We start from the raw sequence: 13,971 nt of genomic DNA on the forward strand, positions 1-13,971 counted from the left end.
CCGAAATCCCCAAACTATTGCTTCCTCAATGGGAAATGAATGGGTTGGACTGATGAGAGAGAGAGAGACGAGTGAGGATCAAGGGAAGGAATATGAAAGGATGAATTATTGATCGAGGACAAGATGCGTAATTTCTCTCATCCTTCAATCCATGTCTATGAACAGAAACAACAATTAAATTCATTAAATCGATGGTAGCTCGAAAACCAACTTTTTATCTTGGCAAATCGGTAATATGACCCACGGCCCACGACATGACCCAAGACGAATATTTGACGCGCCGCGTCTTTCTCATACGGCTCTGCGTCGAGAATGTTACTATACTCACGCCAATCTGGGGTATAGCGCCATCTGCGGCGAGGTAGCAGCGATGTATTTATATCTTGCAGAAAGAGTCGGATAATCTTGCTTATTGTAAATTATTCTGTCGCAGTAGCCTTACGAACTAAAGTCCTTTTCTACTTTTATCAAATTACCAAGGTCATTACGATGACGTCCAAGATGGAGCTCGACTTGACTGCTTCTGCACGACCGATTTGGCTGGTCAAGGTAAATAAAAATTAATAATCGAGTCAATTTAAATGGCAGTGTCTCAAAACAGGTTACAGAATGGTACAGGTGGGACTGCAGTGTACTGTAATCTTTTTCAAACAATAAAAACAAGTGCTACAAATTACAATCCAATCAGAGCCAACCGCGTAGCCAGGATTTAATTTTGGAGGGGGCGGTAAATGCATGCGAAGCGTGCCAAAACTTACAAAGCGCGCTCCCTAGGGCCTTAGGAGTTAGGGCATAGGGGGGAGGTTACTGCGCCTGCGGCAGCCCGAACGTCGTGTCGAGGTCCCCGGGGCAAGGGGGGAGGGTGCAGGGAGGTGCAGGGGGGAGTTTTTGATATCTCATCAAATTTGAATCAAAAGAAGATGTCTCTTGCGTCTCTAATAATACCCTTATCAATTTGACTTGCTGTGATTAAAAACAAAACCTGTTTTCCAAAGAAAAGATGAGTGCCCCAAAAATGGGACAAGATTGAGGAATTCCAAATAATTCCTCTTACCGCGCGAAGCGCGAAAGCTAAGACGTTTTATTAAAAGAAATTGAGAACAGAAGTGGTTTAAAATGCCTATCTTAGACTTTAGTCACCAGATTTGATTGTAAAAACTTTAACCACATTATATTTCTTTAACTCACAAAACAGTAGATGCGGGTATATGCAGGGAGGAAATATTTCTTCCCGCGAATGGCTTGAAGCTCTGAATTTTAGAAATTTCTTTGAAACTTTAACCTGCTCTAATTTTGATATTTCTATAAATAATACAAAGAAAAATGTAGCTCAAAATGTGAAAGGGATGATGCAAGCTTGAAGAGGGACTTTTCCTTTCCCATGCACGCGAAGCACGGAAACTTCTGTGAGTTATTTTGGAAGAAACAAATTTGTGTAATTTCGCTCATAATATTAAGCGCTTCCTTTTGTATGATTAAGAAACTTCTGTGATATTCAAAATTTCAAATCAATGGCGCAAAACAGGACATGAGATGGATGTGCAGCGATATAAATTTAGAATAAAGTTTCATCGTACCAACGTTTGCATATAGCACGGCACGAATTCAATGCTCCCCCTTTGAGCAGATACTTTGCCAAAATATTGCTTGCTGAAATGCGGAAGAAATAGCATTTGGGGACTTCGGGATCGAGTGACAGTATAAAAGTTTACCCACTCTGAACAGACGAGGAAAAATTTGTGTCAGCGCAACTGAAAAAAATACTTCTCATACTCCTTACACCCATGTATACTTTATAATTTCTGGCAAAAATGCGATTCCCATGGCCGGGAAGGAGAAAAACGGAATAGAAAAAAAGGTGTGGGAAACAAAGGGCTAAGGCAATTTTGATATTTTTCCCGCGTGGAGCGCAGAAGCAAAATTTTGTGTGAAGAGAGAGAAGAACATCTCGTTTAGGTTTTTATTCTTTTGACAAAAAAGAAAGAAAAAACAATAAAGCTATAGGCTATACCCTTCTTCCCTTTTCTCCCTTTTCCCCTTCTTTTTTTTTCTTTTTGGGGGGCGACCGCCCCCCCTGGCTACGCGCCTGATCAGAGCGCGAACTGAACAATACAGGAACTCATTCTTCCCATCCACTATCATTGAGTGGAATTGCCTGAGTGACGCTGTCATCAACTCAACTCTTGATTTCATTGTCTTTCGCTGGGCGAAAGCACGGAAATCGCACGATTTGCGTGCTGTCGCCAAGCGAAATCAAAATGGTGACGTAAACACGGTGGCAAGTTTTCCCCGTCTTTTCATTACATTTTTCTTGTTTTTTAAATAAATTCTTGTTTAAAAATGAAATCAATAGCGTAGAAATGTCGGAAATGAAGTTGTATCCCATACCGGGTACATGATTTAGGGCTAGATCTAGATCTTTTAGAAGGAAAGTAGAAATCTCGGGGGCGAAAGTTTCAGGTTTTTTGGCAGTACACGGAGATGAATGGGAAGGAATTTCTGGCTCCGTTTAGAGTAAGCATACATTAGTAAATGATTTTTACTCTCTAGGAGCCTCCTGGGGCCCGTTTCTCAACACCGTCATAAGTCTAACTTCTTGACTAAATCGGAGATAGTGAGCTACTTGTCCGCTAACCGTTTCACAAAGCCCTCTTTACCAAGATCGGGTACAACAACCTCACTAAATATTAATGACACCTCCGAACCTGTCATAACTTCTTTCTTAATGATGTAGTGGCATCACGTGGTTAGACTATGACAAGCAAAAGTGCCTAGATATTTGAAAATAATACTCTTACGTAATCAATCATAGAGGTTGAAATTACATCACAAAACAAGTGGGATAATGCATTCAATGATAATTCTAATAAAAAGAAACTATAAAAACTGTTGGTAAAACGCCACAAAACCATTCAGTTTGAAATAGTAAAATGATTTAATCGACAAAGATTCTACCACGTCAGGCCATCCATAACTGGACTCGTATTTGTCGTTTTCAGACCCCTATTAACATTTGGATAAATTCTATTTCTAATTTATGCATAGAATTTGTCAAATCGTATGTTTCAGTTTCAAAGATTTATTTTTGTTTTTGTTAAACTATATTTTGATGATGTTTGGAACCGTAGAAGGGCGTATAATTATCATTATTTTACAAAGAAAACTGTTATGGTTTACTTTCGTAAACTATTAAAATTCGATGTCCCGGGGGTACCCATCTCAACGTCCACATGTGATTTTCTAGTCATGAAATGATTTATTCATAATTTGATTTTCTCAGCAATTGAATGCTCCAATCTTCATGGTCTAAGTATGTATGATGCATAATTTACATGTGCTATTATTTTGAAAAGATGTATCTCCCAATTCATCACATTATTTTCAATTTTGTCATAATTGTTCTTTTTGAAAAATGTGCTATTTTGTGACTAAGGCTACGTCTCGTCTGCTCTTTTTACCGATAGTATCGATATCAAGGTTTTCTAGTTAGGAAGCCTTTCGAGAAACAGGTTTAGTAAGATTGGAACTATCTCTGTGGTTGGTGGATAAAGATACGACTAACTTGTCCAGGTGTTGAGAAACGGCCCCCTGGCTACACCAGGAGCAGCTTTATTTCATCTTAATTTACATGTAATCTTGATCAAGTTGATGTTGTCCAAACTCGCGGACGGTGGTCTTTCTTTGTCTTTGCTGAAGTTCCGATAGTACAGTCTGAATTGGAGGTATTTAGTGATTAAAATTCATTTTAGCAATTAAAATCCATAAATAAGTAAATGTACTTGCTTAATCGTTTTTTTTTTTTTAATCAGGTGGAAAGTTTCTGTATCTGATTAATCAACTAATTTCCAAACCTTGTATAGATATCGTTTATACTTTTTAAATTCATTTCTTTGTTGATTGCAGGTTCCAAAATATGTTGCGCAGAGGTGGGAAAAATCTGAGAAGAATGGACACATTGGAAAGATACGAGTCGGGAAGTAAGAAATGCTCTCCATTTCTTCATTTAAATTATACACATCTGCTTCATTTTCTTGAAAATGTTTATAATGCAAATAACTTTGTAACAGACTTTCTTGGATACCAGGTTCAAACAGGTTTTATTAAAATTTTAACTTTTTTACTAGTGATATTTAGCAAATTGTAAGTTGGCAACATGATCTGCGACAGCAATCCTTCAATTATTTTGAGGTTTTTTTCTGTTTTTTGAGAATCTGAAAAGTTTTTACTTTTATATTTCAATTCATAGCACTTGACTAGAAAAATGAGACCCTTAAGTTTATGAAGGAAGGTACATGATTATTTATAAAATCTTTTGAAAGAGGCTGTAAGCCTGTAACTATCTTTTACCACCCCCCCCCTCAATTTTAATTGATGCGGATTTATTAGTTTTTAATTAGAGTCAATCTGGTATACTTTGTGAGAAACAGACAAAGGGGTTTGCACATGATTGGCCAGTGACTTGTAATCAACATGCAATTGATCTTAAGTTTCTTGTAACACCACCTATTAAAAGTCCCTTTACTATCCCAACAGGAAGTTTGGCAAACCCGATATATCACTGGTCATGGATGAATCGGTAGCGAAAACCAAACTAACCCCGGACGACCCCGACATACCGGCGGAACACAAGATGCAGGTGATGAGCGCCCTCCCTGGGACGATGATGGTCTACTCACAGGGGGCTACAGGTGGGTTCTCAAGGGGGGCAGGTTTCATGAGAATGAAAACTTGTGATCTTGCAAGGGTACTCAGGTGTCAGGGCTGAAAATAATCATATCTAATTGAATAGAGTAAAATTCACTGAGCAAAATGCTGAAAATTTCATCGAAATCTGATTACAAATAACAAAGTTATTAAATTGTCAAATGTAGCAATATTTTGTGAAAACAGTTCAAAGGGGAAAACGTCGTGAATATTCATTAGCTAGGCTGATGATGTCATGCCCCCACTTTCCTTTTTCTTTAATATGTTATTAAGTCATGTGAAATCATAGTTACATGTATTTCATATTTTCATACAAGTAAGTATGATATGTCTCCCTTATAATGAAAAAAGTTGCAGCAACAAATATCTAATGCATTCAATCAGTTGTCAATCCAATTTTTTTTAATTCTTGGAGGACAATAATTTCATATAATAAAATACAATAGAACAAGTGGGGATGTGATATTCTCAATTTGCTCATTGAATATTCATGAAGACATGCATAGCACTGGGTTTTTAGTGGAGCCCCTCTCCCAATGCTCACACATATCTTTTGTTTTTGTTATTGGTAGATAAATTATCTGTGGAAGGAAAAGTTGTTGAGAGATTAGAATGCAGACCAGTCGGAAGTGATTCATATATGATGATGAAAAGGTACGTTTCTGTTTAACCCTTTAAGTTTGAATTAGCATCAGTGAATTTTGATGTGTACCCTGTTTGAATACAGTGAAATCAGTAAATAGAAACCAGTTCAGTGAGAATGAAATTGAAAAGCGGACTTTATGGGCATGTTCTTGTATTATACGTTTCAACAGGGAAATTCGTTAAAGGAAAACAAAACTTGTATAGATCTACAGACAGATGGTCAATATATGGGTTTTACTATTATTGGATTTCTCATTCGCCATAGTACCATTCCAGAACACCCACCCCCCCCCCCCTAAAAAAAATATATATATCTGTCTATCTGACGGTCAATCGAATCGGGGTCGCCCTAGCCACTAACCCGTCTCTGTGGTCTAGTGGTTAAGGCACCGGCGTTCAAAGCTGGGGGCCCAGGTTCGATTCCCAGCAGAGACATTTTTTCGGCATCACCAATTTTTCCAAAGGGCAGATAGCTCGGGGGAACCTTGATTTAAGCTACGCCTACCATTGTTCTCTTCATCCACTTCTTCACGATATATATATATAAAAATAAAAAAAACTATTGATAAATAATGATGGGCTAAGGCTGATTCGCCCCCATAATGTAAAAATATCCTTCGTACAATATAATAGGTTCGATAAAGAATGTAATGTGGCAAGATGAAAAAGATTAATTTTTATATATTATTATTATTGGTAGACCAATGGTGTTATTTATGTAGCTGAAATATTTCATTTTACATTGATTTTTCAATGTCCTTGATGTGTCAATATTTATTAAACTTATTTCAGTGATTTTCCTATTTGAGTACTGGTACTCTGTTTACCATCCTATCTGATAACCGATTAAAGCTCAGGAAGTCTTTCATGTCATTTCTTCATGTTAGATTCCGTTTCGCTTTGTTTGATAGAGTTTGATATTTATTCCTGCATTCCCTCATTACAGATAAGAAAGAAAGAAAAAATAATTTGAGCATATATTCAGTGCTATATTAATTTTCATCCATGCAATGTATGACTTATAGTTTGTCTTCAGTAAACTTCTTTATTGTATTGAGTATTTGATTGAATTCCGTTTATATCTTGACTAAATTATTTTCAATTACTCGATATTGAATTGTTTCAATTTCTTTGTACAGTACTTATTCAATACTGAATTGTTCCCATTCAATGTACTCTTACTTATATTTTGTTCTTTTCTTGAATGAAATGACCTTACAGGAAGCAAATAGAGCTAGCACACAAACCCACCAAGGTCACACAGCAAATCAAAGTTAGACGTGTCAATGCATACAAGCCTATTGCAAGACATAAACACCTTGTAAGTATATATTCATTATCTCGCAATTGGATTCCTAAACATTTTTATTTGATTTTTCATGAATCAAAGAACGTATATACTTAAAACATGAATTTGTTATATGTAGGAAGGGATGGATCCAATTATTCTACTCTTAAGCAAATGAAAATATATTTTACTCTGGCTTTCTCAATGTTACCTAGCACAAATGATTTTGAAGGTTTGTTTGTCATATTATCTGACACTAATTTCAAACAATTAATGAAATATTTCTTAGTTCTTTAAATTGCTGTTTTGCCTAGAAGGGTTTGATCGGAGGCATAGATTTAGACTTTTGCAGTCAAGAATCTATTGAGGTCTACTTTCAAGGAAGTTTATCCAACTCTTCGAACACTTGCTCTTCTTTCTTTTTTTAGGCCGAGTATGAGAAAAAGAAGAAGGAAGAAGGGAAGAAGCCCCGTCTGGAGAAGGAGAAGTTAATGGACATCTTGTTCTCTGCGTTTGAGAATCACCAGTTCTACCAGCTAAAAGATTTATCGAGGATAACACAACAACCTGTGGTGAGTAAAGAATTCAAAACATTGAAATGGGATGTCCACACTATCAGAAAGTTAGTTAAATAATATGAGAAATATAGAGATGATAATAATGATAATGATGATATATTTCAGTCTTTCAGTGGTGGGGGCATCAGCTGTGTGCAGACGAGAATTGATCTATAGATAACTTTGTATAATTTGAGCCTTTCTGGACTAAAGATATCTGTTCGACTAGGGAAAATTTTGACTTAGAAGAGTTATAGAGCATATTTTTTGCATAATCTGGTCTAAGAAATCTCTTTGACTCGGAACGGTATTTGACTTTGCAAGTTGGTTACTTAGGCGAGTTTACTGTAGTTAATATTATTTGTCGTCGTTGTTGCTTGATTTGTTGCAGCCATTCCTGAAGGAGATCTTGCAAGAGATAGGCATCTACCACCAGCGGCAACCCCACAAGTACATGTGGGAGCTCAAACCAGAGTATCGGCATTACAAGTCACAGGATAATGAGATGGAGACCTCCTAGCATTTTCTTGATGATAAACTGTAAACATGGACTCGAACTGATGAATAGATCATCATTATTCTCAGCCTTCAAATTGGCAATGTGGGACTAGTGAAGGAAAAAAATATTTAAGATGTTCTCACCAAGTACATGTAGGTTACTTTGAAATTGATAATCCTTTGAATAGGATAATGAGATGGACATCTCGCATTTTCTTGATGCAAAACTGTGAACACGGACTCAAATTAAAAAATAGACCCCTATCAGTCTCACTCAGCAGATGGGCAAATTTGGACTGGTGAGGAAAGAAATATATTTAAGTTGGTATAGCCAAGTTGGATAATATTACCATCCTCATAATGGGAAAATGAGATAGACACCTTCAAACATTTCTGTGTGGAAAACTATGCACAAGAGACTTGGAACTGAAAAATGGAAATATGATTACCATGTTGGTCATATATTGGCTGATAGCAAAGAGTTTTGTGGATCATTCATATTTCGAGCTCAAAAATTGCAACATAACTTCCGAGGACTGAAAAGAGACTTCATTTGTATGTTGTCATGTGGGGAGTCTAAATTTTGTTTGGTAACCAAATCAAATTGGCAACACATACCGATCGAATGAAGTGAAATTGTGGATCATTACCATTGCCAGATGGCAAACTGGCAACATGGTAGTGGGGAAGAAATCTAAAATATGTAAGATTGTAGAGCCAGTATCGCTAAGTTGTTTATTTTCTTCATCCGTAAAAGTCAAATTGGCAACACGTGCTGATCATGTAAAGTGAAATGATTCATTATTTTGGGAATCGTTGCCATTATCCATTGAGCCACTATATACACTACTCAAAAAAAGTTAAGGACCACTTTTTAAAACGTACATAAAGATTTTATACAAGGTGTTTTATTTCTGGAAATACCTCAGTACAACTGTCCTAAATGTCCTTAAACACGCTGTAATCAATTTCACGCATGGGTGGTTTCAGTTGTTGCACAATGTCTCTCGCATCACTGCACATCCTGAAAAGTGGGCCCCGAGGGGTATCAGCTACCGACATAGAGTGGTAAAAACGAATGTCTGAGTGTCTTTCAGGCAGTTCAGTAACGAGTGTGACCACCTCCTGCAGCAATAACGGCTTCACAGCGCTGTCTCATGGAGCTGATGAGGCGATTGATGTCTCTGACGTCCAGTGCATCCCATGCAGCCTCCAGAGCCACACCCAGCTGCTGCAGTCCAAGTGGATGGGCTTCGAGCTGCTCGAGACTCCTCCCCATCATGTCCCAGACGTGCTCTATCGGGTTTAAGTCCGGGGACCTCGCTGGCCACTCCATACGCTCAATCCCCTGGCCCTCAAGGAACTCGGTCACCACCCTAGCTCGGTGGGCACGGGCATTGTCATCCATGAAAATGATGTTTTGTCCCACATTTTCTGCAAATGGCACCACTATAGGTTCAAGGACCTCATCCCTGTACCTCACTCCTGTCATTGCTCCCCCTGGGACCACGTAGAGACGAGTATGGTTGGCATAGGTGATGCCTCCCCACACCATGACGCTGCCTCCCCCATAACGGTCATGTTCTGCAATACAGGGGTCTGCAAATCTCTCTCCTGGTCGCCTCCAGACTCTCGAACGTCCATCATTGTGGTCAAGGGAAAATCTGTTCTCATCTGTGAACAGAACTCTACGCCATTGCTGTCTGGTCCATCTGACATGCTCCCGGGCCCAGTTGAGACGAATTCTTCTGTGAGCAGGGGTGAGTGGGACACACTGAGCTGGCCGTCTGGCATGCATATTGGCTCTGTGAAGTCGGTTACGGATTGTTTGAGTGGAAACAATCACTCCAGTTGCTGCAGCGAAGTCATTGTTGAGGCGGCGTGCACTGTGAAAGCGGTTGCGGAGGCTGAGATTCGTCAAGTAGCGATCATCTCTAGGGGTTGTCGAAACTGGTCGGCCACTGCGGGGTCTCTCGGAGTATAGCCCTGTCTCTCGGTGTCTTTGATTTGCTCTGCTAATGACACTGTGTGACACGCCCATCATTCTGGCTACTCTTCGCTGACTGAGGCCAGCTTCCAGCATCCCTAGGGCTCTGGCTACATCTGTTTCACTTAGGTGGTGTCTTGGCATTGCTGTTGTAGGCAAGTTGTTGATTGTACAGACTAAAGACGGAAAATGCTTTGGAAGACACTTGTCTTATGGCCCACTGCAATGATGCCAGAGACATCATGAAAGAACTGCATGTGTGAAATTGATGTCATTGTGTTTGATGGCATTCTGGACAGCTGTATCTTGGCATTGCTATTGTCAGCAAGTTGTTGATTGTAGAGACTAAAGACAGAAAATGCTTTGGAAGCCACTTTTGTACGGGCACATTGCAATGATGCAAGAGACATGAAAGAACTGCATGTGTGAAATTGATTTCATTGTGTTTGATGGCATCCTGGACAGCTGTATCTTGGCATTGCTGTTGTCAGCAATTTGTTGATTGTAGAGACTAAAGACAGAAAATGCATTTGAATCCACATTTGTACCACTTCACAATGGGCCCACTTTTCAGGATATGCAATAATGCGAGAGACATCATGCAACAACTGAAACCACCCATGTGTGAAATTGTTACAGGGTGTTTGAGGAGATTCAAGACAGCCATATTCGGGTATTTCTAGAAATACAACACCCGGTTTGAAAATTGTATACACACATTAAAAAGTGGTCCTTAACTTTTTTTGAGTAGTGTATGTACATCTACATGTGAAGTTCTTCTGAAGTATCTCTGTTTCGAGTTCATATGAAAGGTTGTAATGCTTTCAAATTATCATGGATCGAGCAGTTCATTGAGTGAAGAAAAAATTGAGAAAAAAATTATGGGGGTCGGACCTTTAAAAGGGTTGAAAGTTATATGGAATTCCCCATTTGCAAATATAATTTATTTTCTGGAATTTAACTCCTTTTTTGTTCAGATTCATACATGCCAAGTGTTCCTATGAAATAGGAACATACCTATTTTGGTGAAGAGAAAATAGCCATTCCAACCTGTGTGTTCCTACATGTACAAGTATTTCTGTGAAAAAAAATTTGTATAAAAAAATCTGTTCACATTTCATGGCTGGTAAGACTGGCAGGTGTGCAGATCGTGTTGTGTCAAGGCTAGAATTATGATTCAATTTTGTCATTTTACTTTTGAATTTGTTGAGAAAATTATTGTTTTCGGAACGTGATACTGAAATCAGGGGCAGATTCAGGAGGGGGGGGGGAGAGCGAATGGGATGTGTCCCCCTTTATTGTTTAGAACTGAATACCTATTCTGGTAAATACAGTCAAACTTGTCTTAGTAACCACCTGTCTATCTTAAAAACCTGTCTTTAGTGTTCACCAACATTGTCTCCCATTGAATGGAATATGTGTAAAGAACCTGTCTAAAAAAAAGCAACCTTTATACAGTGGCCACTTTTTCTGTTTCCAATGGGTAGCCACGACAGACAGGTTCGACTGTATTTCTCATTTTTTTGTAGTGATTACCCATCGAGATATTCTAAAGAAATTAACCCTTTTTTGTGTGTCTCCATACTACATACATGTATTGGGTTCTGCGGTTTCTGGGCCCGGTAGCACAAAGGTTTGTGATTAATCGCTAAAGATCATTGTTGCATACGCATTTTGTTCAACAGACTGACCTGTAACCAATCAGAATTGTTCTTTCAAATTAGTGATTCATCGAAAACCTTTGTGTTACGGGTCCCTGGTCTTACTACAAACTGCTGATTTTGTGGATCAGTTGAACATCAATAACAAAATATTGAGCAATGATGGCTTGAATTGTTCTTCTAAAAGGAATGTTTAGTACATAAAGATGTGTATTAAATTAAGGATTGACAGCACTCGATATATATAACCTAACAAGAATGAGTTAAAGCTGATTATTTCAGTGTGTACTTGTATAGCGGTATATACCAGTTGAAATTCGTTGTACAGGGGTCCTGTTTTATAAATACTTGCAACTATGGTGAAGTTTGTCATAGTAACTACCATGGTAACCTTGAATATGATTGGGTGCTGACACTGCTGAGCATGTTACGTCTGGATCCCGTTGCATAAAAGTAATTATACAACTCCCAAGAATGTTCTGTAATCTGATTGGTCCAAATCGGATCACATGATATTCAGCGAATTGCACTATTGCATCCAAAATGCACTATCCTATACCAAATGTACTATCCTGCACTCTGACGTCAGAGAGCAGGATAGTGCGACGTCTGGAATTATCTAGAATTTAGATCAAATAAAGCATTCACGGCAACTCAGTAACATGGGGGAGGGGGGGTTGTATAAAATAAACAATGCACGCATTCTTGTGCATAGAGGACCAAAATAATGAAGAGAATGCGGTATAATCCAATGGCTCTTCTCGCACATTGTTCATTATTTGGCCATGCATGCACGCGCTTACGTGCATTATTTGTATACTATTCTAGTGACTTTGCGATCCAATGGTAACTACCACTGAACAGCACAGTCGGTCGTTCTTTCCTCGCACTGTGAAGACATGGAATACCCTACCACCTGACGTAATTTCCGCCCCATCGGTCGAGTCCTTCCGCCGGAGACTGATGGTGATGCAGGCAGCCTAAAATGCCGGCCCCTGTTTTTACTTGCACCTTAGATTTCATTTTTGTTCAACTGCACCATCTAGCATAAGCACCAGACACACAAATCACCTGTTTTAATCTTCAAGTGTGGACAGGTCTACCCTGAAGAAGAAGACCATGGTAGCAATGTTCATCAGCCAATCAAAATCAAGGATTCCATGAAAGATACCATTGGATGGCAAAGTTACCTTTGATTCGGTAGTTATTGTAATACCAATGAGACTGTGGGACAAATGACAATACTGTACTTTCACATTTTCCTTAAGGTCAAGTTCACCTCAGAAAATATTGATTTGAATCAATAGAGAAAAAGCAAAGCATAATGCTGAAAATTTCATCAAAATCGGATGTAAAATAAGAAAGTTATGACATTTTGAAGTTTCACTTATTTCACAAAATAGTTACGTGCACAATTTAGTTACATGCAAATAAGAGAATGATGATGTCCCTCACTATTTAGTTTTTGTCTCACCTGCATAGCAGAGTGAGACTATAGGCGCCGCTTTTCCGACGGCGGCGGCGGCGTCAACACCAAATCTTAACCTGAGGTTAAGTTTTTGAAATGACAGCATAACTTAGAAAGTATATGGACCTAGTTCATGAAACTTGGCCATAAGGTTAATCAAGTATTACTGAACATCCTGCCTGAGTTTCATGTCACATGACTAAGGTCAAAGGTCATTTAGGGTCAATGAACTTAGACCATGTTGGGGGAATCAACATCAAAATCTTAACCTAAGGTTAAGTTTTTGAAATGTCATCATAACTTAGAAAATATATGGACCTAGTTCATGAAACTTATACATAAGGTTAATCAAGTATCACTGAACATCCTGCATGAGTTTCACGTCACATGACCAAGGTCAAAGGTCATTTAGGGTCAATGAACTTTGGCCGAATTGGGGTATTTGTTGAATTACAGCCATAAATTTGAAAGTGTGTTGGTCTAGTTCATAAAACTTGGACATAATAGTAATCAAGTATCACTGAACATCCTGTGCGAGTTTCAGGTCACATGATCAAGGTCAAAGGTCAAAGAACTTTGGCCACGTTGGGGGTATTTTTTGAATTGCCATCATATCTCTATAAGTGTATTGGTCTAGTTCATAAAACGTGGAAATAAGAGTAACCAAGTATCACTGAACATCTTGTGCGAGTTATAGTAGTTTTCAAAATCAGCACTGCTGCTATATTGAATCGCGTGATGCAGGTGAGACGGCCAGAGGCATTCCACTTGTTTATTGTTTTAATTATACTATATCTCAATTTTTATAGATTTGAAAATAAGGACCAACTTGACTGAACCATAATATGTTAAACAATGGTAATTCCACATGTTCAGGGAGAAATAACACTTTGTTTCACAGGACAATGAGAAAATATGACTATTTCATATAATAAAATACAAAAGAAATAGTGATGTCATCAGTTCCCTCATTTGCATACCGACTGGATTAAGCATATAACTTTTGTGAAATTAAGCGAAACTTAAAAATGTCATAACTTTCTTATTTCACATCCGATTTTGATGAAATTTTCAGTGTAATGCTTGTTTGATTTTTCTCTTTTTATTTAAATCAACTTTTTGTTGGGGTGGACTTGTCCTTTAAAAGCCACATCAAGAGTCCA

The 13,971-nt window shown here is 38.3% G+C and overlaps 1 protein-coding gene across 1 annotated transcript; it reads left to right on the forward strand.

Moving 5' to 3' along the window:
* The first annotated feature begins 364 nt into the window (after positions 1 to 364).
* LOC129279625 (general transcription factor IIF subunit 2-like) lies at positions 365 to 11,611 on the forward strand. The gene is made up of 7 exons (XM_054915726.2): positions 365 to 549; positions 3,904 to 3,977; positions 4,534 to 4,688; positions 5,277 to 5,358; positions 6,571 to 6,670; positions 7,066 to 7,209; positions 7,586 to 11,611. Exons 1-7 carry the CDS (start codon positions 490 to 492, stop codon positions 7,712 to 7,714), a joined length of 744 nt encoding a protein of 247 aa, XP_054771701.2. The 5' UTR covers positions 365 to 489; the 3' UTR covers positions 7,715 to 11,611.
* The last annotated feature ends 2,360 nt before the right edge of the window (positions 11,612 to 13,971 follow it).

This window comes from Lytechinus pictus, chromosome 16 (genome assembly GCF_037042905.1).
Source record: "Lytechinus pictus isolate F3 Inbred chromosome 16, Lp3.0, whole genome shotgun sequence".
Taxonomy (NCBI): Eukaryota; Metazoa; Echinodermata; class Echinoidea; order Temnopleuroida; family Toxopneustidae; genus Lytechinus; species Lytechinus pictus.

Coding starts and splice junctions, on each gene's coding strand:
- LOC129279625 (XM_054915726.2), top strand. CDS start 490: ATGACGTCCAAGATGGAGCTCGACTTGACTGCTTCTGCACGACCGATT. Junction 4,689..5,276: donor CTACTCACAGGGGGCTACAG/GTGGGTTCTCAA, acceptor TGTTATTGGTAG/ATAAATTATCTGTGGAAGGA. Junction 5,359..6,570: donor TCATATATGATGATGAAAAG/GTACGTTTCTGT, acceptor ATGACCTTACAG/GAAGCAAATAGAGCTAGCAC.